The sequence below is a fragment of the Rhamphochromis longiceps genome, linkage group LG6 (genome assembly GCF_057381845.1).
Source record: "Rhamphochromis longiceps isolate RC_006_pf linkage group LG6, R_longiceps_female_GT1.1, whole genome shotgun sequence".
Lineage (NCBI taxonomy): Eukaryota > Metazoa > Chordata > Actinopteri > Cichliformes > Cichlidae > Rhamphochromis > Rhamphochromis longiceps.
The window spans coordinates 17552288-17577454 of record NC_140562.1 but is presented as its reverse complement, the minus strand read 5'-3'; the positions used below and the strand labels follow the sequence as shown (position 1 = coordinate 17577454).

Below are 25167 nucleotides of genomic sequence, written 5' to 3'. Positions count from 1 at the left end.
TTACTGTCTTACTGCAACATTTATGGCAGGTTTTAGTGAAATCGTTGATGCGCTTGACAATTTCATTTTGCAGCAAAAAATATCTGACTGAGATAATTTTATGTTATTAGATAAAATACATATTGAAATTTTTAACTTTAATGTGACAAATCGTAATTTGCATTCCTGCAATACACAGCATATTGCAGAATGTTAAAAATTGCAGTGATATTACACCATGAGTCAATTGTATGCCAGCTTTGTGTCACGTTTATGGGAGCATCCAGGGCGTTTCCTTTAAGGATTAAACCAACACTGAGGATTGAGCAGGTGTTTTTCATCGGTTTAGAAGACTGAGGTTCACTGTGGGCTTAAGAAACATTCTCCCCATTCCCTGCTTCTTCACGTCAGTAAAGTTGCATATCTAGAGATAAAATGGCAACATAAGCTTACTGGTGAACAGCAGTAGGTTAATATTCTGACCTGAAGCAGATTCACTTGCACTGGTACAAGTTCAGCAGTGTTGTGGGTTTAGCCTCACATGGCATGAGGTGCCACGCGGTACCTTGGCCTAACTACTCTCTAGACAAATTGAACTGTGAAATAATCTCCTCCAAACCGCTTGTTTCAGATTTGAGAGGAAAGTGCTGTGTTCTGTTTGAGCTATGTTAATCCACTGTACAGACTCTGTAACACGTTGTTGTTTGTTTCAGGCACCAATACATCACCCAACTTATTCACATCAGTTTTGGGGTGATTATTTCTTTTAACTGATTTAATAATGGTTGATTAATAAGACTAAATGCTTGTAAATGAATTAAATAGCATTTCAGTTCTGTACATGTTGCTTCTTTTGTTATTAATATGTCACTAAAGCATTAGTTTACCCAGGTGAGCTGACTCTGGGTCAGCATCTTTGAGATGCTCAGGACAGCAGCAGCTAGACTGGAAGAGAACTTACTTTATTCATGGTGGTATAAATAATTCACTCAGTCAGATTCTGAGGCTTACTTAGAAAATGTAGACGTTGAGGTACAAGCAGGCAATCTGTGAAAATATTTGATAAATCCAGGATTTCCTGAATAATAGGTTCCTTGTTCAGTGTATGCCAGTTAGTTTATTCTGGTGACATGGGAGGTGGTTCATTTGTGTGTTATGCAACCAGGCACGAGGTCACAAAGGTCTGGCTATTCATCCGATATTTCATATTTTATCTTTACAACAAACTTCAAGAAGAGCAATTAATATAAAGACAAGACACACTGCACAGTTTATTTGATATGCCACCCTTTTGTTTGAGGATGAGACCGGTGGCTTCATGTGATTTATGAGACGGAGCAGGTTTTTTTATTTTTTTTATTGCTTGACTACATCACTGATGCTGCTGCAGTCAGTCACCTTCAAAATCCAGAGCTGCGATCGCTTGGCTGTTTCTGTTCTAAACGGTGTCTTTTCATATTGTCTGTGTGTGAAACGAGAAGTTTTGACAGCTCTTTTGTGCTTGGTATCCGAGCAATAGTTGCCTCGTCACTGTGTGTTTGTGCAAGCTATGTTCCTGTGTGCTGTTGCTACAGCATGCTTAACTCCCACTCTGGTCTGTGTCCTCCTTATTGCAAGCGACGCATGGAAATGAGAGCGATAAGCCAGCATCGTGAGTTTCAAAATAAACACAATGTCCTTTTCAGCTACAAGATAAAAACAGATGCTTGCTATAGAAGCACGCAGAACAAGCACTGAATTCAATGTGTGTATATTTGTTTATATTAATTGCTGTTTTGCTATTGAAAATTAATTAATAATTTACCTCCAGGGACCAAAAAGAGGCTGAGACGTTGTAGAGCAAAGAAGTGTGGCAGAGACAACTACGAAGCTTCAAGCTAGCATTATCATAGCTTTGCCCAGTTTGATGGCAAGAGAAGGGTCATGTTTAGGGTTTTTTTTATGCAATTTGTTTCTCACCAGAGGAAAGAAAGGATTACTTTTTACATGAGACTGGAGTTAACATGCAGTGCAGTTTCCTGTGCCTGAAAAGAGGCCAGACTGCTCACGGAGGTAGAAAGCACTCGGAGAGATCAGTAAACATTAAGATAAAGTAAAGCTGCTATTTTTGTTTTATTCAAATTCAGTGTCTTTTGATCTTGGCCTGTTGATTAAAGTATGCACATTCTGTACCTTTTATTTTGTCATTTTATAGACTGGACAGAATAATGATAGTAATTGCTACTGAAATCCCATCACTGGCAGCCCATCACCACTGCTGTTTGGTGAAGTTAGGATCCAGATAGTCGGAAACAAAGAGGTCCGACGGCATCGCCCTACTGCGCTCTGCATAAGCCAGCTTCTGCTAACGAGCGTTCCCATGGAAATGATGACGAAGCAGAATTGACCAAATCCCATGTGAATGCGCCTCTGTGCCCCTACGGTGTGAGTAAAAGACTTGCGCTCTGCAGGGCCGCGCTCACCCTCAGGAAATTGAACTTGAAGCTAGCAACAGGGGATCATTATAGCATGCGGTGGCTCCTTGACCTTCACTGTCACTCATTTGAGAGTTTGAGTGGATTGTGTTTGTTTTGTACTTGGTGGCACCCTGGAAACTTGGTGACAGTTACCTCCAATTAGAATCCTTACAGGATAAAAGGGAGAAAAAATGCTTTGCATGGAGTTATGTAAGGCTGAAACACACAAATGGCAAATGCACAACAGACAAAAGAGCCCATTACTGCATGAATTTATGCAGTAATGGGCTTTCAGCTGAAACAGCTTAAAGAAGCTGCACAGCATGGTGTAGCTAATTATCATTAGATGTAATTCATTCTTCAGCACATGTCAAAGATGGGAGGCACCTCAAATTTAAATTAATTTCTGTCAGTTTTTTGGTTTGGATAAAGAGGTTGCCTGTCCTGTGCACGCATCCTTAAGTCTCCATTAGCTGCCAAGCACAAAGGCTTAGAGACCAGTTAGTGACAACTTGCTGTAGTGAAACTGAAGAGTTTGACATGAACAGGAAACAAAGAATATTCGCCTTCAAAGTAAAAGTTTTGCCTTTTTTGAAATCTGTTGATTGCAGTAGTATGACCTGACTTTTATTTTGGAGGATGGTGTACCATCCTCAAAAGCATCCATTCGCCAGCCCCTGACTGGTTGGTGAATGGATGTTGGCTGTCCCAAAGGGACAATACACATTTTCCTCTAATGACCAGAGGTTGCCAGGGAGATCACCAACTCGTCTCTATACCTGTGTGACTGAAGGCTTACTGGTCTACTCCACAGTTTGTTGTTGGAGGAACAGAGGGAGTGAGGAGTAGCTTTTAAAGATGATATATAAATGCATTTCACACTTGACTTATGCTTCACTCTTTTGGTAAACTTTAGGGAGAGAACTGTATAACTTCATGATATCATCTGGTGTTTTGTTGTTTGTGAGCTCAGTCTTTGGGTCAAGCCTAGTTAAGTTTCTGTGTTTCTTTATTCCCTGATTTTTGCTTTCACCTCTCACTGAGTGTCCCCAAAGGCATAAAAGACACAACTTGTTTTTCTGTTCAACTCTCTTCTCAGTGTAAAAGTTTAGTAAGTCTAGAGGGGATTTTTTTTTCTCCTGAGTTCTCTTATCTCACGTTAAAGTTTGTTTTTGGTTTTTTTGTGTCTTCAGTTCATAAACTTGTTATCTGTTATTTCACCTCATAGAAGAAAACACAAGAAAATTCCAATTTGGAGAGTTTTTGCTCAAAAGATATGCAGACTAGTCAGGTTCGGACAACCGGTAGAGTTGGTACAGATGCTTCTGTGGTTCTCATTGGATCAGTAGCAGTGATATATTTTGGGAGGCGAAGGATCTACAGCCTTCTGCTGTAGAAGACAGGCGAACTGCTCATAACAACGTGACTGTTGTCAGCTTGGTTTGTGTTAGAGGTGGATGGTCAGTTAGTCATAGAGGGTGTGGTGTTTGCTGTCACCAATGAAGAGTGATTGGAGCGAGATTGCCCCCGGGTCGACAGCAGGTGGATGTTTTAGATGAAGCTCGTGGCAGCAGGTGGATGTGTTGAGCCTGGCAACCGCCCGTCTGATTTCATTCCCTCAGGCCTTCCCAGTGTCGTGTTACTGACTGATGTTTTTCCTCCTCTGTGAATCACGTTAGACAGATGACATTGGTTACTGCCCTATTGTTGGTGGTTTTTCCTCATGCAGTGTGAAATTTAATTAAATGAATGTGAAATGCCACAAACCAGTCACTGACACTGGGTCATTCGCTTTAGAGACACAGAACTAATGTACATTAAACCTGAAACAAAGCTGACAGGAACGTTTGGACTCAGTTTTAGAGGAATGGTTTGGCGCATGGAGTTATCACACACATGACTGGAACCAATGAAAAACTGCTAGTTTGGCTTTTAGGTGAAAAAAGTCCACCTTTTATTAAAACTTTTTAAACTTTAATTCATTTAAATAATTAAGCACAAAAAGCCCGTCCATATAGAAGGCTCATCATCTCTGGCTTTATATTTTATATATTTAGAATCTATTAGACACACGGTTAGTGCCAGCAGAAGATTCATCTTTTTTAATAACTTAGACTTTTTTATGTGAAAAGCATCTCCCGAGCTTCTTTGTCAGCATCACTTTATGTCTCATTTGTCTAGTCCATAAAGACACCATAATGTGATACAGTGGTGTTGCAGGGATTAAGTAAACAATCTGTAAAGTGTCAGTTGTGAAATAACAGATGTTTGTTGTCTTTATGGTGTTTTCAAGTTTTTATAGCTTACAGTTTATAGCTTGAGTAAACGGTTTCCTAGCTACACTGCTGCCAGGTGTATAGTAATACTCATAAGTGTCTTATAGCTTTAGTCAGAGCTCACTGTTAACCTGTGAACCTGAGCTCTGATCTTTAAATTTGTTGTGACTGACCTACACTCACAAATCACTTTGCTACGTACACCTAGCAAGTATCAGGTTGGATCTCTTTATGCTTTTAGAAGTTGAATCATGGCATAGATTTAACAAGTTGCTGCAAACATTCCACAGAGATTTTGGTTGACATGATAGCATCACGCAGTTGTTGCAGATTTCCACCACATCCCTAAGGTGCTCTGATCAAGATGTGGTGATTATAGAGGCCGTTTGAGTACAGTGAACTCGTTTTCATGTTCAAGAATCAGTTTGAGTTAAACTGAGCTTTGTGATATGGTTTATTATTCAGCTGGAAGCAGCCATTAGAAGAAGGGTACGCTGTGGTCATAAAGAGATGAACATGATGAGCAACAAGACTCAGGTAGGCTGTGGTGTTTTAAATGATGACCAGTTGGTATTTATGAGCCCAAGGTGGGCCAAAAAATATCCCCCATCACCTTCAGCCTGAACTGTTCATACAGTGTAGGTTGGATCAATGTTTTCATGTGTTTATGACCTTGGCATGAATGTTGGAGCAGAAATAAAGACTCTTCAAACCAGACCATTATGTGTAAATCCATGGTTTAAACTCCAGCAGGTTGTCTTGACACTGGCTGAGTGATGAGCGTGTATTAAAGAAGGTTTTGGTGTTCCACGGTCTGGATTTTGAACACGTGATGGTTTACAATGAATCTTGATCATTCTGCAGTCCCGTTTCTAGCATCAAGCTAATGATGCCTAGCTGGAGCCCTGTTATTAACAGACATGCAAGCTATTGATCTTCTCATCTAATGTTTCACAAGAAAGAAATCAAGTGCTTCTTTAAAGCTGATATGACAGCGAACACTGTAAACAGATCCTAAAGCAGCACATGTTAGCAGTAGCCATTTCTCCTCACCGCAGACTGTGGGGAGTTGGTGTGAGGTCAGATGTTCTCACCATCTGATGAATTAAAGATGACTGATGGTGTGGTCCAGTTCTGAGGACAGGGCACCTGAACGTGCAAGCCAATGTTGGCAACATGAAGCTATTAGTGACGCAGGCTTTATTAATTAGTTATAACCTCATCAGTATCATGTTGACAAGGCTGCGAACCAATGGCAGACTACCATTTAAGATGTTACGATTGTGTAAGAGGCAAAGCGTTAATTCTAGAAACCAGCAGAAGGAGACCACATGGACCGTTATCGATACCAGAAATTTGTTATCACAGCAGTTCATTTTCTCTGAAACCACATTATTTTCTTCAAAGTGCTGGAAACAATGTACCCTCCCCCTCATGGCCACCATACATCTTGTTCATCTGCTGTTTTCTGTCAGATCCTCTGTTCAACTACCCTTTTATAAAGAGGAGTATCAGATCACTGTAGCCACGTCAGCTCCAGCACTGAGTGATGTGTTCTCCTGAAACTTAACACAGTTTCCCTCCAACTGAGAGCTGCAGTGAGCGCTGCCATTCAGTTAATAAAAGCAAGAGGAGGAAACTCAAGCACTTCCCTTCCTTCTGGCTTAAGTAGTGGTTCTTAGTGTCCACAAATTATCATTTGATCACTCATTTCAGAGAGTGTTCAATGAGGATGATTTTCTAAAGTGTTCATGAGCGAGACGTATAAAGAATTTAATGTTTCACAAATATCTGTGCTATATTCAAAAGCACAGCTTGTGTGTGTGTGTGGTGGTAAGCAGTTGTGTTTTTAATAATTCATTTATTAATAAATAAATGTATAATGTATAACCGTTACAGCTCGAAAGGCTGCAAGGCAAGGAGGAACACAACACCAGTTTACTTTTAAATGAACATCATTTATTAACAAAATGGTGCAGCCAGTAAGAAGTCCAGTGTGAGGGAGCTGAGCCCATATACCTCACAGGAGTCTCTCACAGACATTGGCTGTGATGGTGACATTAACTCTGTAAAACAATGTAAATTCTAAAACTTCATAGGAGATGACTAATACTCTACTTCCAGAGATGCAGCGTCAACAAACTTAAAATGTCCTTACTGCTGTGCACCAGCCAGTGCAGAATGTCCTACAGAAATTTAAGGTGAGATAAAGAAATATTGCATCCTCTCATTTAACATTATCAATCCACTGTCGCCATACAGCGAGGCTTTTATTAAACACAGGCTCTCCTGCAAATGTGACAGATTGTCATTTTAATGATGACAAAGTCTAATTTGTCTTTAAGACAAAGAAACTGGCAGAAAATGTAGGACTGATGGAAGGTTTACAAGCCAAGGTTTTTTTCTAAAAAAAATACTTAATGTGAAAACTGTTTTCCGAGATTAGCTTGCAGAGTTGTCTGACAAAATCCACTTTTAACCATTTGTTTCTCAGACTTAGACGAACTCTTACTGGATTTTTAAAATGAACTGTATTTTCATGTTGAATAAAATGAAACACAAATAACTATTTAAATACATGTTCAGGTGTGACTTCAACCGTCACTTTTGGGATACAGTGCATATCGGTATTGTCTTGGTGGCTGCATAGATGAGGGCTGTTTTTTAAAAAAAAAAAAAAAGAAATTGTGTAACAGAACCTAAGGGGTGTGTGTCATGTCTGTAGTCATTATACACCCCACAGCTTGACTTCAAAGCCCTTCAAAAATGGAAAAGAACAGGATTTGCAGTTTCCTTCACTGGGTCCCTCTCGTCTTTGTTCTGTCGTGCCCTTGTTTAATTTCCTCAAATTCCAGATAGTCGATGACGATGATATGCATGGGTACCGCTGTATAATCCTGTCCTGTGTCATTTGTGTTGCTCTTGTAGCTCCATGGCCATCATTTCCCCCTGCCCACTACCTCTGGGAGGTGTCTTTCAAAGGCCCCACTTAGGGCGATGGATGACCAGCTGAGTGACGGAGATGAATCAATGGATGCAGCCTGTTCATAGTGACTAGATTAGGAGACACCAACCAGCGCTGCAGCGAGCTGATGTTCTCTGGAAATTCAGGAGATACAGATCACATATTTGTTTAGTTTGTGTCAGCACAGAGACTGTATGCTGACTGCTCAACCTTGCGATGCTTGTTATGAGTTGTACATCCACAACAAATGAGCCAGAGAGCTGTAGCAGCGAGGGGAGCAGCTGCACCACTTCCTCCATCACTACCTCAGACCCTTCTTCTATGTCTGGGCACGGTCAACCCACCTTGCTTTCTGACACCACCCAGAATGAAGTGCCGCCCCCTCCTCCCCTCCCGCCCCCACCTCCTGGGGCACCGCCTCCCCCTCCGCCCCTGGCAAACACATCATCCAACCACAATGGGAGGAAAAAGCGCCGGGTCCGCAGCTTCTACTGGAAGCCTATCCCAGAGGAGAAGGTGCGCGGGAAGCCGAACATCTGGACGCTGGCGGTGCGGCAGCAGCAGTACCAGATCGATGTTCGCTCGGTGGAGGAGCTGTTTGGGCAGCAGGAGGATGCGGGGACGGGCCTCCGTGGGTCAGCAGCATCAACTGCAACATCAACTCACGTATCCCGATCACGCTCCTTTAAGGAGACCAAGAAAGACGAGGTGAGTGACTGTCATGAAGGTTTAAGACGGGCGCTTAAAATACTGAACTTCTGACAATTAATGGTGAGTTTAGACTGCAGACATTAAGGTGGTGATTAAGGTTCAGGCATGAATTAACTAGATTTGATTTTTCTATTGAATGAGTTGTTAAATTATTGCAAGTATGAACTCCATCCACTCCCAGTGTCTCCAACCATGTCCAATACTGGTTAACTTAACATAGACAGTTGCAGCATGCTTTAAACACCATCTTTAGTTCAAACCACAAAAGTGCCCAGTTGCTATTTAAAAGTAGTAATTGGGCCTCAGGGTCATTTTTTAAAAATGTATGTGCTGCACAGTCACGTGTTTTCTGTGCGAGTCGTACAAGCTTCTGAAGGAGGTTTGAACCTCACGTAGAGACAACCAACAACACCCAGGAGTGGGTGTGTTTGTTTGGCTGTATTTTAACTAGAGCTTCAACAGAGTTTTATCGTAGTGTCTTGTGTTTTTTTTCTTTCCTCAGGTCAACATCCTTGACTCAAAGAGGGGGATGAACGTGGGCATTTTCCTCAAGCAGTTTAAGAAGTAAGTTTCCCAACTGTTACCATTGATTATATTGACGTATATTGATTTGAAATCTGTGTTTTTGTAAGTTCACCAAAAGGCTTCAGTTAAGAATGAGGAAAAAAGATTTGTGCTCACTTTTTCAGTTTTGTCTTATTTTACAATATTGTATTATTCAGTAAAAAAAAAAAAAAGAAGCAAACGCTAGATTTTTGGAAATATTTATGGGTGTTTTCTTGTTTGTTTGTTTTTGTGCCTCTTGAACACTAAAGAGACCCTACAATGACAATGGCCAGCAGTGGCCCCCAGATCATTTAAGTTTGAGACCCCTGAGCCACAGAATAAACCAGTGTATGAATGCAAAGTTAAAATCTGACTTTTAATCTGAAGTGCTTTGAATGGTCAGTAAGACATGAAAAGTACAAACCCATTTCTGAAATTTGTTGGGAAGTTATGTAAATAAGTGTAAAAACAAAACAAACCATTGCAATGACTGAACATGCAACATTTTAAGACATATCGTGCTTCCATTTGCTCACACACACACACACTGAAACTTTGAGCATCACTTTAGTGGCAGTGGTGACGTAGTTTTCGTAAAACCTTTCTTGCTCTGTGTTACAGCCAGTGTTTAATTTTGTCAAGTACAGAGCTACTTAAGTTAGAGGATTAAATGACCATCATTAGAAGAGCAGTGAGGTTTACCATAACCAAAGAGTTTACTGTGACCAACCAACAAAAAATCCCACGAACGGTTGTTTGACTTTAACTAAATTAGAGATTGTTTTTTATTTTCCCTCGTGGCTTTTCCAAGCACGCCTCTCATCAGCTCTTCATGCTGTTGCTAAGGACAGTTCAGATCAGATGCTATCATTATCATGGACACGTTCTCATTTTCAATCAATCAGTTTAACTTTCATAACTAAGGAAAGGGTCCAAATCTGTGCCAGGTAGTCTAATAAGCCTTCTTAGGCATCCATTGTTCTAAATTATTTGGTTCGGGAAGTTTCAAAGTGAGTTTGACCAGACTCAGGATTGAGTTGCATAACTTGTCTAGAATAGAGAGCAAAAAGTGTGTTAGGTATCTGTTTGCCTGAAGGTCTATTTGCATGGCTCTCCACAGGATTTTAATGACATTTGACTGCGAGCCATTGCACTGAGTCAAGACAGAGTAGGAGCAGTGACCTCATTACAGTCAGCGTTTACTTTTGTTTTTGTTGCTTTTTATTTTAAGGAGTATGCATTAATCTTCTGCTGCAATGCATTTGAGCCAATTATGTCATAAGCTGCACTTTACGCAGCACTTTACTATAAAACGGCTGAAAACTCGAAACCTCAAACATAAAGTGAATTACTTTTACAGCTTGTTGTAGCATTTAATGATTTCCACCCCAGTCAGCTAAGAGCTTTTTTTTTTTTTCTTCTTCTTTCTTTTTTTTTAATACACCTGTTACATTAGAAATATTTGGATCCTGTCACTGATATCAGTAGACGGTAGCCTGAGGCATAAACAAGAGTTTAAGCAAATTTGATTTCTTGCTGTGCTGGAGAATGTGACAGCCCCAAAAACATAGATGTATATTAGTATATTGCATATATTAGAGTGATTTCTTATGTTTGCAATATGTTGTAGTATTTAAAATAGTTCAGTCTTTTACTGTCCTTGTTATCATGGAGCAACTGTAACCACATAATTTCCTTAGGGATTAATAAAGTATTCTGACTGTGATTGATTAGAAATTGTCTTTTTGTTGAAAATACCACCAAGTGGTTCCCCCCTTGTTTAAAAAAAATAAAGGGGGGGGGGGGGTGTTCCAACTTCAGTATATTCACACTCAGTCATCAGCCTACCTGCACAGGTCTACACCACAGAACTGGAAATGAAATTCCCATCGTTGATCGGGAGGGAAAATGTGTACCCTTCCTGGTGTTGGAACAATGAACCAGCTGTTTTTCCTCTCATGGCTATTAAAGGGTTTGTGGGAATTTCCACAAACAGTCTAATATTATCTTTGTGAAAAACAAATAGATAAATAAATGTCTCATTTTTTTTATATTGCACTGAAAAGTTCTTTATAGGCTTCAACGAGGCTTTGAACTTTTGCCGGGTTCGTTACTTAAAAAAAAAAAATCCTATCTTTGTCTCCCCGCCTGATTCGGGGTCTCCACAGCATCTCACCCCACCCCTAACATCCTCCCCTATCACACCAGCATCCATCAGTCTCCTCTGTGTTCTTCGTCTGTTCCTCCTACCTGGCAGCTCCATCTTCAACACCCTTTGTCCAGTATATCCCCTTTCCATCGTCTGCACATGTCCAAACCATGTCGGCCTCGTCGCTCAAACTTGTCGTCAAACCGCTCAACCTGAATAATCACGTGGAGCAAATAATTCCTTTTTCCGCGTTCTCATCCTAACATTGCAAGAAATTCAGAAAATAAAACCTGGTAATTTAACCTAATAAAATAAATTACCATATCACGAGTTAAATAAACATGTATTGCATACCTTTTGAAGGCTGGCGTTTGTTAAAGTGTTTGAATCACATCTAAGTGTCAGCTTACCTAATATTGTCTTTTTAGTCATTTTAAAGCCTCAAACATGAAAGTAGACCAGTTGTGCCCTAAAGGGTTTGTGAAAACAGCTTTCTCTTTTATTTATATTGCTAATAAGAAAGCCAGGCAGAGACGCCTAATGCTCTCTGCAAAAGCTGTGTTTTGTGCCTTTGTAAACAGAGGAGGGCAGGCATTAAAGGAAGCACCTGTGCAATTTATCTCTGAACTTTACAGAAACAAACTGTCTTTCAGGTCCAACCGCTCCATTGTCGAAGACATACGAAAAGGAGAAGGAAAGATTTATGGAGCGGAGCTGCTCAAAGACCTGCTGAAGCTCCTGCCCGACGCAGAGGAGGTCCGTGTTTGTGTACTTGCCTGTGATTTTTAGCCAAGCATGAATAGCATTAAGCTTTTGAATCACAGAGCACAGCTAATGATAAAAGGCAGTTTACGTGGATTGAAAGCGCCCTGCTGAGCTTCCTGTTCCTCTTTATTTTCTCTGCAGATTAAGAAGCTGCAGGCATTCAAAGGAGATCCAGACAAGCTGACACTGGTCGATTCCTTTATGTACCTCTTGATCCAGGTGCCACGGTGAGTTGGTTTCAGTGGGCATGTATATAATCCAGTTTCCATTAAAAAGGAATGTCAAGTCAGCAGTTTGACAGTCAGTGGAAGATAAAGACTCAAAACTGAGTGCAGAGTTTCATGATTTTGTGCCGACTCTCCAAAGAGTTTACGGCTGCTCTCTGACTTGTATTTAATCTATCAAGTGTTCATTTTCAATAATATTAATACGACTGGGGAATGTGCACATTTGTCAGCTTTGTAAAAAAGGATATAATGCTTGATTTCATTTTATCTCCTTCCTTTGGATGATAAAACAGCCCATCCACACGTATAAAGGGTCTTATTACATAATATTTTCAGTTCATTCAACTGAAAGCATGTTTCCATCTTTTCTGAACGGGGACTGAGTAACTTCCTTTGAATTTCCTTTTTGTCCAGCAGCACTGTGTGATAGCGCATTAAAATGGTATTAGTGTCATTCAGAGGATGCAGTCCCTGCAGGGATTATTATGGAGAACTAATGCAGACTGATTGGGCTGAAATGGAGCATTTGTCCAGTGAAATTAGTCAGAAGTCGTTTTTGGTTCGTGCTATAATTGAAATGATGATTAGAAAATATTATGAGGATGTTAAGGTGCTAAAAGTCGTCAAGTTTTACTGCCACTCAGCAGCAAGATGGAGTGTTAAGGTACTCTCCAGGGGGAAGCAGGAGGCATTTCTCTCAGCCTGCTGCATTATAATAACAATTTGTCTTTTCTTAAGGATCTCAGTGTTGAGCAAGAGAGTCGAATCTTTTCTCAGATTTAAACTCTGAACTCCGTCTCTGACAGGTTCGAGGTTCGGATTGAGGCCATGGTCCTCCAGGAAGAGTTCCTCCCTTGTTGTGCTGCGATGGGCCATGAGATTGATGTCGTCCGTGTTGTGACTAAACGTAATAATAACACACTTGCTCTAACACATTTGCACACACACAGAAAGCAGGACGATCTCATTTTGACGTGAGGACACTCATGACCAAAAAAAAAGCAGTTTCATTGAAATGTAACTTAAGAGTCGAGCAGCTCTATACATATTAGTTACTCACAGTGTTGGATTATTATAAAAAATGAATAAATAAAAAATAACTTTATATAGTCACCACAGTGTGACCTGTTAGGCCATGGACTACCATTTGAAAGACCTGAGTTTGGCTAGTTTGGTCATTTCGCTTGTTTTTTATTTATTTTTGTAAGCCAGCTGTACTCTGTTAAATGTATTGCTAGCTTGGGTAGCATCGTGCTATAATCTATCATTTACTGTAATGTTAAAAGGCATGCTAACCTTCACTAGCAGCATCCTTCCATACAGTTAGAGGTGAGTTCCAACCTCACATGTGAACACGATGAAGAAATGCCGCTGTGCTTTCTCAGACCTTTCAGTCAAAGTTAAACAAGCTGTGGCTGCGTTTATACACGCAATGTTTTATTGTGAATAACATATGAGGTTTTTTGTAATTTGCAATTCATCAGTGTCCCAACTTTTCTGGAGGAATTTTGTTCATGTTTAAAAAAACAAAAAAAACACCCTCTCTACAGATGTCATAAAGAGGGAGAAGTTCTTGTACCATGAACATGTTTATTTCAGCTTTGAACGTGGATATTTTAACATACCGTAGGACTCTTTGGGGATGTTTCCAGCCTCAAGTGGCCACTTGAGGAACTGCAGTTTTGACACTTAAAATTTCAGTGGTGGAGGTTGCTGCAAGTCTCGCACTGACCACATTATGTAGTATTTATCATGTTTTTTTTACTTATTATCACTGAGACAAAGCTCAGCTGATGGAAACAGTATTTGTTTTGTATGGGTTATATAACAACGTGCTGGATCTTGTGACCTGATGGTAGCACTTAATAGGAGATCACTGTGATCCAAACGGTTATTACAGTTTATCTCATGAATGTGCACACTAATATTATATCTTTTCTTTTTTTTCTTCTGGAGCTAAAGCTGACATGTACTGTTGAATTTGTGATTTACTGTAAAATCACCATATTGATAAACTGATCTGGAAACCTTTTTAATTATATTTTCAGCCATTGGTTGAACCAGGTTGCCATTTTAGCTGAGTCACACTGTCTTGCGTCTTTGTGCTGTATTGGATTTTTTCTTAAGACCCTCCTCTACAGTACTGTGACCTTTTCACTGCATTGCAGGGCAATCACTTAAACACTGTGTGGAATAATTACCTGGAACTTTTATGACAAAATTTAATTAAAACTTTTCAATGTGCTAACATTTACCCTTTTACTTTAAAGTGGTAATTTTAGGTTTATGACTGAATCACACAAGGACACATTACTGCTGATAGATTTCCTGTATGGTAGTGATAAATGAAAACAAGATGGTTTGTCATACATCTTCTCTGGAGTCTCTAATTGAGTTTATATTGATATCTCCTTAAAGAGCTGATGAGCTGTGAGGAGCTTCATGCTATCCTGCATCTGGTGCTGCAGGCAGGAAACATTATGAACGCGGTAAGAGCTTCTCAGGTTACGTTCGCATACGCGAACACATCTCTGCTGCCTCTGAACACGCAAGATGTTTCGATTCAGTCCTGATTTATTTTTTATTTTTTGTATTTTTCCAGATAAATAAATAATAAAACCTTTTGTCAGTATTTGTTGGAAACCAAAACAAAATCACTGCTCAGAGAAGAAAGCTGTACTGTGGTCTCTCGCTATAACGCGGTTCACCTTTCGCAGTCTCGCTGTTTCGCAGAATTTTTTTGGTGCAATTTTGCATGCTTTTTTTTTTTTTCTCACAGCGCATTGTGTTCTGCATCCTGATTGGCTGTAGACCATTGTCAGGCAATCTCGTGCCATGCCTCCTGTACAATACAGAATGCGTTCAGCTTGTCAAATTTACATAAATCTTCGATCACTAGCAGTGTGACTCTGAAGTGCTGCACTGTATGTTTGTACGTTTTCTCCCCAACAAACAATTCATTCTATACTGGACCTGTTTTTCTACGAAGGTTTGAACTTGTTTAAACAAGAGAGAAAAGTGTTAATGTTCATGTTTGTCTGAGAAAAGTGTCTAAAGTGTGTAGTGAGGGGTTTTACAGCCTTAAAATATCTATAATAATTAAAAAAAATAAAGTTGGCTACTTCGCAGATTTTACCTATCGCGGGTTATTTTTGGAACGTCACACCTGCGTTAAACGAGGGACCACTGTATCACTCGGGCAGAGTCTTATTGTTTCACGTTATTTCCAGCTGTGATTCTATGATATTGTTCATTTCTCTGTGTAAAATATCCTTCTGTTCTCAGGGTGGCTATGCAGGGAACGCTGTGGGATTCAAGCTGTCATCCCTCCTTTCACTGGCTGACACCAAAGCCAACAAGCCGGGGATGAACCTGCTGCATTTTGTGGCCATGGTCAGTGACGCTGTAGTAGAGTACACACAAAACACCTGTAGACACTGCAGATGTTTGTAATGTGGATTCAGTCCTGGTTTCAGAACCACTTGAGCATGGAATTACATTACCGCTTACACTCACTGGCCACTTTAGTAGGTACAGCTGTTCGACCGTTCGCACAGGTCAGCAAATGACGTGGCAGCAATTCATTGCATTTAGGCATATAGACACGGTCACGTGTTGAGTGCGGGTTCACAGAGAAGGGTGTGCAAAAAGAGGAGATGACCAGCAGCAGGGTGAAAATGCCTTGTGGATGCTAGAGGCCAGAGAAGAACGGCCAGACTGCTTTAAGATGATAGAAAGGCAGATAACCAAGATGTGCAGGAGAGCATCTCTGAACACACAGCACATTGAACATTGGAGCTGATGGGCTACACCAGCAGAAGAGCATCACTGGGCACCACTCCTGTCAGCTAAAACGACATGAAGGCATGTATCTGTCCTGTGCTTCTGGCTGTTGGTGTAATGTTGTGAGGGATATTTTCCTGGCACACTTCGGGCTCCATAATGCTAACTGAGCAACAGTTAAACACCACAGCTTACCTGAGTATTGATGCTGACCTTATCCTACTTTTATGAGCACAGTGTACCATCTTCTGCTTCCAGCATGTCACAAAGCTCAAATCATCTCCAACTGGTGGCCGATTACCAGGTTTCAGGTGTTGAATTAATTGTTTGTTTGCACTGAGGCACTGAGGCTGAGATAAACGAGGAGTTATCTCATAAAGAGGAACAAACAGTACTCCAAGAACAGACAAAGCCCAGCAGAAACCTTGAGGAGGAGCTCCATTTGCCCCCACCCGGGAAGAGCCTCAGAAAGGAGAGACATCTAAGGCAAGAAGAGGGGTCCCTATTTGCCTCCAACTCTCTCAACAACACCAACGACCAGGACAAGGGACCTCGACCTTCCCCAGTCCCCCAAACCCCTGACAGGCCATCACCCTCCTCCCCCTCCCTTTCTCCCTCCTCCCCACACCTGAAATTCACTGAGGAGATGATGGAGCGGGTCAATGCTGGGCTCAGATCTACCCCCCGTCCCAATCCCTTTTTGTCCCCCATAAACCCCCCACCAGAGCGGCCAAAGGTTCGCCATCGAGCCCCACCCTCAACAGAGCAATCGAAGTCACATTGCCCAGCCTCGCCCCCCTTAGTTCCTCCTTACCACCTTCATGCTTTGTCTCCGCAGTCTGATGCGTGATGTGTGAAGGGTCCGGGCTGTGAGGATTATGGCAGTGGTGACTTTTCCCAGGAGAAGCTGGGACCCTGTTTACTAGAAGGTTTTAAAATTTCTGTACTTTTAGGTGACAGGAGACATGTGGCCTGGTCAAAACATAGAGAAATGCACTCTAAAAGATCTTTAAACATAGTAAACATACCTTGTGTGCCACAGACTGCTCCCAAACACGAGGGGACAAGTAATACCTCTAAAACACTTAAGTTGGCTTTATTAAACATTAGATCTTTAGCTGGGAAAACATTTTTAATTAATGATTTAATCACTGAGCACAGCCTTGATTTTATGTTTTTAACTGAAACTTGGTTGGACCAAAGTAACAGTGGAGCTGTTCTCATCGAGACGACCCCTCCTAACTACAGTTTTATCAGTGAGGCCAGGGTGAGCAGGAGAGGAGGAGGGGTTGCTGTCTTATTTAATGAATCATTTCAATGTAAGCAGCTATCTCCTGGAAGTTTTCAGTCTTTTGAATATGTGGCTTTACAGCTGAAGGCCCCATCCAAAGTTGTGTTTCTTAATGTTTACAGGCCTCCCAAATACTGCACAGACTTTTTTAATGACCTCAGTGAACTGCTGTCTGTGATCTGTGTTGATTTCGACTGTGTAATTATTGTTGGGGATTTTAACATCCATGTGGACAACCCTCAGGACAAAGGGACTAAAGACCTGAGTAACACTCTGGGCAACTTTGGGCTGACTCAGCATGTAACAGAGGCCACACATAATAGAGGACACACTCTTGACCTACTGATCTCCAAGGGCCTGAGCATTTCAAAGGTTACTGTGTCTGATGTGGGCCTGTCTGATCATTACTGTGTTTTCTTTGAAAGTAAAATCTCAGCCCACACAAATATATCAACAACAGTGATCACAAAACGGTGTATAACTGAAGACAGTAGTGAGATCTTTAACCAGGTCTTCCCATTAACACCTGACCTGTCCAGAGGGTCAGTCAATGAGCTCGTCAATAGCTTCAATGCTAAAATGTTAAATGTAATGGACACTATTGCTCCCATTAAGGTGAAGGTTATCTCTGGAAGGAAAAAGTCTCCATGGAGAAACTCCACACTGGTGAAAAATGAAAAAAGAGAGTGTAGGAAAGCTGAGCGCAGATGGAGAAAAACAAACCTCCAGGTTCATTGTGACATTTATAAAGAGAAACTTCACAATTATAATTTACAACTGAGGAATGCAAGGAGGTCCTACTTCTCTGACATCATCACTAAAAACAGCCATAATGCTCGGGTCTTATTTTCTACAGTTGACAGGCTAACAAACCCTCCTGTGTCAGTGGCAGCTGAACTTCATTCGACCATGGCCTGCAATGACTTTGCCAAATTCTTCACTGAAAAAATCCAAAAAATTAGACAAGCAATTGGTACATCAACAGCAGATCCAGGATATGTACTGTGTCCACCAAAAAACTGTTTAAACACCATGAAACAGTTTCAACCTATTAACAGCAAAGACCTGGGGCCTGTTCTTCGTACGTCGCTTACTACATCCAAGATCAAATGACACATCCAAGACCAAACCATCGCGCTAACCGTGAGCTCGCTAATCCGGTTCCCCGAACACGCCTGCTGTTGACGATTAGTACAGCTGGACGCAGTAATGTGACATCACTGGGTGTCGTAAAAGGGGCTACGCATCGATAGTAGAAACATTGATCGGCAACCCGCTGATTGGTCGGCGAAAATGTCGAAGGGGCGTGCTCGGTATTTTCCGGCAGCAGAGCAAGAACTCATGAGTGAGGGATTTCAGGAGTTTCAGAGTTTAATTAAAACGCAAGAGAAAACTGCAAAGGCTGCAGAAGCAAGGAGAGAGGGCTGGCAGAAAGTTGCTGACAAATCAAACTCGTAGGTAATTTAATAATAATACTAATAATAATGGATTGGGTTCATATAGCGCTTTCCAAGGCACCCAAAGCGCTTTACGATACCACTATTCATTCACTCCCACATTCACACACTGGTGGAGGCAGCTACGGTTGTAGCCAGGCTGCCATATCGCGCCATCGGCCCCTCTGGCCAACACCAGTAGGCGGTAGGGTAGATCTATCATATGACACTATATTGTCCAATATCATATGGCATTATATTATATTATAATATGTTATATTATATCCCCTTTCACATTAGAGCCACAACAGGACCCACAAGAACATGGGAACAAGTAGGTTTACGCTTACGGCTCTGTTGCTATGACAGCAAGTCCCGGATGAGCTTCGGGGAACCGAACGATCCAGGATCACGCAAAATCGTCAACAATCTAATCCAGCTAACTTACTTAGCGAGGTACGAAGAACAGGCCCCTGGAGGACATCTTAGGTAAACTGAACTCCTCCTCCTGCTGTTTAGATGTCCTGCCAACAAGTTTTTTCAAAAAGGTCTCAAAGACTTTAGAGTCAGACCTGTTACAGATCGTCAACTTTTCTTTATTATCAGGTGTGTTTCCAGAATCACTAAAAACTGCTGTAATCAAACCTATACTGAAAAAGGACAATCTTGACAAGACACAAATGAACAACTACAGGCCGATCTCAAATCTCCCGTTTTTAAGTAAGATCATTGAAAAAGCAGTTTCTCAACAGCTCAGTTACTTCTTAAAACAGAATAATTGCTACGATGCCTTCCAGTCAGGTTTTAGACAGAACCACAGCACTGAAACCGCTCTGACCAAAGTGTTTAATGACATATGTCTGAATACAGACAGTGGAAAAATGTCAGTCTTAGTTTTACTGGATCTCAGTGCAGCATTTGATACAGTTGACCACAACATATTACTCAAACGACTGGAGAACTGGGCAGGTCTTTCAGGAACTGTACTAAACTGGTTCAAAACATACGTAGAAAACAGGAAATACTTTGTATCAATAGGTAACTTCACATCTGAGCAGACAAGTATCACATGTGGAGTTCCCCAAGGTTCCATCTTGGGACCCCCTCTGTTTAACATTTACATGCTCCCACTGGCACAGATTATAAAGAACAACAAAATAAACTATCACAGCTATGCAGATGACACACAAATATATATCACAATGTCACCAGGAGACCGAGGCCCTGTACAGGCTCTTGGTAAATGCATTGAGGAAATCAATGACTGGTTGTGCCACAATTTTCTCCAGCTAAACAAAAACAAAACTGAGGTAATAGTCTTTGGCGCCAAAGAAAAACGATTACAGGTCACCAGAGAACTTCAATCTATACATCTAAAAACCACAAACCAGGCGAGAAATTTGGGTGTAGTGATGGATGCAGACCTAAACTTAGAAAAACACATTAAGACAATAACAAAGTCAGCTTACTATCACCTCAAGAATATATCAAGGATAAAAGATCTGATGTCTCAACAGGACCTGGAAAAACTAGTCCATGCATTCATCTTTAGTAGGCTTGATTACTGTAACAGCATCTTTACAGGTCTACCTAAAAAATCAGTCAGACAACTACAGCTCATTCAGAACTCTGCTGCTCGAGTCCTCACTAAGACCAAAAAAGTGGACCACATCAGTCCAGCTCTGAGGTCTTTACACTGGCTGCCTGTCCGTCAGAGGATAGACTTTAAAGTTGATACTGGTCTATAAAGCTCTGAATGGTTTAGGACCAAAATACATCAATGACCTCCTGACCCAGTATGAACCATCCAGATCCCTCAGGTCATCTGGATCCGGTCTTTTATCAGTTCCCAGAGTCAGAACCAGACACGGAGAAGCTGCATTCAGCTTTTATGCTCCTTATATCTGGAACAAACTCCCAGAAAGCCTCAGATCAGCTGAAACACTCAGTTTATTTAAATCCAGGTTGAAGACGCACCTGTTCTCAGCTGCATTTGAATAAAGCACCAAATCCACACTTTTAAGCTTAAATTTCAAAACTTACATTTAACTACTGATTTTATCTGTTTTGATTTTATATACTGTTTTGTTTGTTTGTTTGTTTGTTAATTAGTTAGTTAGTTTATTTGCTTGTTTTAATCAATTTTAAATCATGCTTTTTATTTGTTCTTGTTTCTAATGTCTCTGTAAAGCACTTTGAATCACCTTGTTGTTGAATTGTGCTATACAAATAAACTTGCCTTGCCTGTGTCAAACCTCTACTCTGTGCATTTATCTTAAAAATGATGAATGGTTATATTAACAGGTTTATGGTTGTATTAACAAGACGATAGCAGAACTGAAAAAAGCTGGATTAACCTCACAATAAGCAAAGATGCATTTACTGTACAAACACTGTAGGAAAGTCTGTCATAAAGAAATTCAAATCAGTGTTTTACAGCAGTGATGAGAAAACTGTTTGACCACTGAAGCTGCAGGAGAGCAGGTGGACAGCAGATGGTGACAGGAAACAGCACAGAGCCAAGAACGGCTCGCCAAGCAGTTACATCACCATACAGATATTGGTCCTTCATCACAACAACTACGCCACTTTATCTTGTACAAAATCAGACATTTAGATGTTGACTGTGCGATGTCTCTCTCCATGCAGGAGGCGAAGAAAAAGGACGAGAAGTTGCTCAAGTTTCCTGAGAAGCTTCAAGATGTCCAGAGTGCAGCCAGGTAATCGAAGGGAATCAAATCCTTGCCAGTGAGAAATGTAGGAGTCCATTATCAGTTTTGCAGTCATGCAGAGGTGATAATGGACTCGTATAAAAGCTGTTTATTCTCCAAGTGCATGCAGTCTGAAGCAGGGTGAGTTAAGGACTGTGAGAGCATAAGTGTCAGTTTGTATCAGTCAGTTGCACAGCAGACATCAGTTTTCTGTAAAGCCTCTGTAAAATGAAATGATTTCCAAATTAACCACCATCACATTTATTAAACAGCCAAATTTTCTGATGGGAAACATAATGAGGCGCTGAAGACGACGATTGCCGTAGTATTTTATTGATACGGCCAAGCACAGCCTCATTAACCAGGCTGACATCTAATTTAGGTGTAGAACAGGAGTTATATTCACAGCACAGTCTCAGGCTCTGTCAGCTTCACAAGGTCATCTCTGTGTGCTGTCAGTGCAGATACTGCACCGCAGAGAATTACTCCTCCCTCCTGCCCTCAGGATAGAGACCCTGAAAGCATTTCTCCCTGCGGTCTACATTTTCAACAGTTTGGAAGTGCATTCATCAAATTAATGTCACATGTTTGTTTGTTTTTTTAAGTAATATAAGGAAGACTGCTTACACTCCTGTCCGTCAGTTTTTATGTAATAACAAGTACAAGTGTGTTTTAAATATCTTTCTCCTGTGTTCATGTAGAATTTCAGTGGAAAACATTGAGGAGGAGTTTTCCTCCTTGTATGTCCGAATCAAATCCCTGGAAGAGAAAGTTCAAGGAGACCAGGAGCTGCTGCAGCAGCTGGAGCCCTTCCTGCAGGTGAAGCAGCAGCAGTTAGTTATGTAATACATTGTGTACACAGACACATGTACAGAAAGTTGGATCCAGCCCGCTCTACATTTGTGAAGCTGCTGACTTAAGTGCTATAGATAATGACTTGTGTAAAAGTGGATGATGCGTTATGAATAAAAAGTGTGCATGTGTGCTCGGTCTCTTGTCTTAGAGTGCAGCACTGACACTTCAGGACTTAAAGAGACGCAGGCTGGATCTGCGTAAAGAGGGAAGTACTCTCATCGATTTCTTTTGTGAAGACAAGGACACGTTCAAGCTGGACGAGGGCTTCCGGATCTTTCAGGACTTCTGCATCAAATTCAAGAAAGCTGTTAAGGTCTGCTTGAGTGAAGCAGTAATTCTGGGTTATTATAATCTCATATGATGTTGTCATTTCTTGCTTGTCTTCTATATGCGTGGTAATTGTTCATGGTGATCCACTGTTAAAAAAACTCAAAAATAAGTGAGTTGGATGTCACCATCATTCATGTTCCTGATTCTCAGAATTCTCCTTCCTTACATTTCTGTTTCCATCAGGACAACACGGACCGGGAGTTGAAGGAAGCAGCCAGACAGCGTCGTCTCAAAGAACTGGAGGAAAAGCGTTTTGCGTGGTCGAGCGGGGATCAGACCGGCGGATTTGGTCGCAGCAGCAGCGAGAACGACGTGGAAATGCTCACCAAGGAGGGCCTCCTGGAGTTTTTCCAGAGGTCTCAGAGTCCACACTGCCCGCTGGAACGTTCTGCCAGCGCACGCCGACACCGACACACCATGACCTCCATAGCAGATCGTGAACTCCAGGGATACTTGGAGCTGTTCGGAAGCACAGGGAACACCTCTGACTTTTCAAAATTTAACAGCCTACCTCGGTTAGGCCGTCCTATCCAGCGGAGGATGGCCCCCTGGATGTTAGGCCAGGACAATAACCGGGAACTGGGCCGTGAAAGAAAAGCAACGTCTCCGCATTCAGAAACTGAGCCGATCGTCTCACACGCCAAGTTTTCTTCCTCTGAGCTAAACGATAACGGGGACAACAACAACAACAACAATTACTCATCTGTGTCAGAGAGCAGCGCTCTGCCTCGGCCCTTTTGTGTCTTTCAGAAGCCTGCCCATATTCCCAACCCAGCAATTACTGGCCACATGAGTGTTAGTGTGGAGAAGCATACTTTAGTCCGAGGTCCTCAGGCTTTTGACCTAATCAGTCCAAACAATAACAGCAATCACATGCACTTTGTCAACCGGGGGGACGTTGTGGTGACGGATCTGGAAATAGGGAGACAGTCACCACCCAAGAATCTGGACAACCTTTCACATGATACATTTTTGGAAAGGGGGGGAAATCTAAAGGTAGTATGGGAAGATACAATAGTTCCTCCAACTCAGGCTGGGGTCTCTCCTCAGAGAGAGAAAGACGAAGAGGACTACAGCACAGTTTCATCCACAACCTGTGATACCCCTCTTCCACTAGATACCTCTGTATCCAACAAGAAGCCAATGTTTTATATAATGGACTGCACAGAAACGGACATCTCTGTCACCTTGGATTGCTCTGAGGTGGAATCCTCGTCTACAAAAGAAGGACTTCATTTCCAAACAGCTGACTGCATCAAAGATCAGGAGAGTCGGCAAGACCCGCAATCCACATCTCCCAACGACCAGTCTGCTTCAACTAATGAGCTCTCAGCCCCCAAATCTGTGGATGCAGCATCTATGGCTCCATCTACTACCACAGAAGAGTGGGACACGGAGAGCTGCGACACCGCTGAAGGAAAACAGACTGCGGGGAAAGATGCACAACGAAGCAGCCGAAAGCCAGCGCCTACAAAGAGCAAAGGCAGCAAAGCAACCAAAACCAGTGCAGGCCATGGTGTGCGAACGCTGGCCAACAACGATAACCAGGGTATGCGGAAAGTCATCCCTATTACCAAGCTGACCAGGACAGGTAGCAGCAGGCGAGCAGAGAAACCTGCAGTTCACGATAGCGGGGAGACACGGCGGCCTCCCCGTGACCAGAGCACTCCGGCAAGAGGAAGGAGCGAGAAGACAACGAGACCTCCTCGGCACTCCAGTTTGCCTCCTGATGAGTCAAAAGCCCAGAAGGGAGGTGCTCTCACGGGCAGCGTTTCTAGATGGGCACGTGATTCAATGCCTAGGAAAGCTTCAATCCACAAGCCAAGCGCCAAACCCGTGAGGAACATTCCCAAGCCGGCGCCTGAGGAGAAGATGTGCCGCTCTACTATGAGAGCCCTCGCTCAAGCTCAAGCTCAGGCTCAAGCTCAAGCTCAGACATCTCCTGAGAACAGCAGTTCACACACACACAGTGCAAAAAACACTTCTGGAGTCCCCAGCTTCGCCCGCAATACTGTGGCCTCGTCTTCCAGGACCAGGAAAGAGCTGGGCCCTCCGTCGGTCCCTTCCACCCCGTCTCGCAGCCCCTCCCTCCTGGAACGACAAAAGCCGACCCGGGCATCACACGCAGGTCACACCAGTGACGAGCGGCCACAGGCAACAAGCCTGCGGCGGGTGCAAAGCGTGAAGGCAACAAGCTGCAGCACCTACCGTAGCGAGACCCCGCCTCCCCCTGTAGCACGTGAGAACGTTCGTAAATCTAGCAGCTTCTCTGAAAAGTCTGTGCAGCCCAGAGACTTGATGACATCCAGCAGAAGCAGGAAGCCGAGCTGGAAGTAAAAAACAAAACAAAACAAAAAAAAACCTGACTGCAGGATAACAGGAAGCAGGAAGAGAGGACTTTTTTTTTTTTTTGTTTGCTTGTTTTTTGTTTTTTTTTTACCTGCTTTGGCGTGAACTCACGTTCGCTCTGCTCGTCTAGAGTTATCCATGCATATCAAACAAAAGCATGTTAAGCTTTCTCACTGTGTAAGAATCCCTCTGTAGCTGGCTCTGTATCAGGTTTACGAATCACAAAGAGCAAGATGCAATGAAGTGCACACGTTCCTCATTTCCTCTTCTTGTTTTTTGTTTTTGTTTCTAAGGGTCGGAAGAAATCTAAACTGACAAATGGCGAATTGGTGCTTTTA

General features: G+C 42.1%; 1 protein-coding gene across 1 annotated transcript in view; it reads left to right on the top strand.

The window, feature by feature from the left end:
- fhdc1 (FH2 domain containing 1) overlaps positions 1-24871 on the top strand; it is a 31844-nt gene extending 6973 nt beyond the window's left edge. Inside the window, exons 2-12 of the mRNA XM_085409498.1 lie at positions 7640-8384; positions 8890-8951; positions 11736-11838; positions 11989-12074; positions 12881-12981; positions 14493-14563; positions 15360-15467; positions 21234-21304; positions 21997-22114; positions 22299-22463; positions 22664-24871. Coding sequence (XP_085265624.1) covers positions 7893-8384; positions 8890-8951; positions 11736-11838; positions 11989-12074; positions 12881-12981; positions 14493-14563; positions 15360-15467; positions 21234-21304; positions 21997-22114; positions 22299-22463; positions 22664-24817 — 3531 coding nt within the window. The 5' untranslated portion in view covers positions 7640-7892 and the 3' untranslated portion in view covers positions 24818-24871. The remainder of the gene's footprint in view (positions 1-7639; positions 8385-8889; positions 8952-11735; positions 11839-11988; positions 12075-12880; positions 12982-14492; positions 14564-15359; positions 15468-21233; positions 21305-21996; positions 22115-22298; positions 22464-22663) is intronic.
- The last annotated feature ends 296 nt before the right edge of the window (positions 24872-25167 follow it).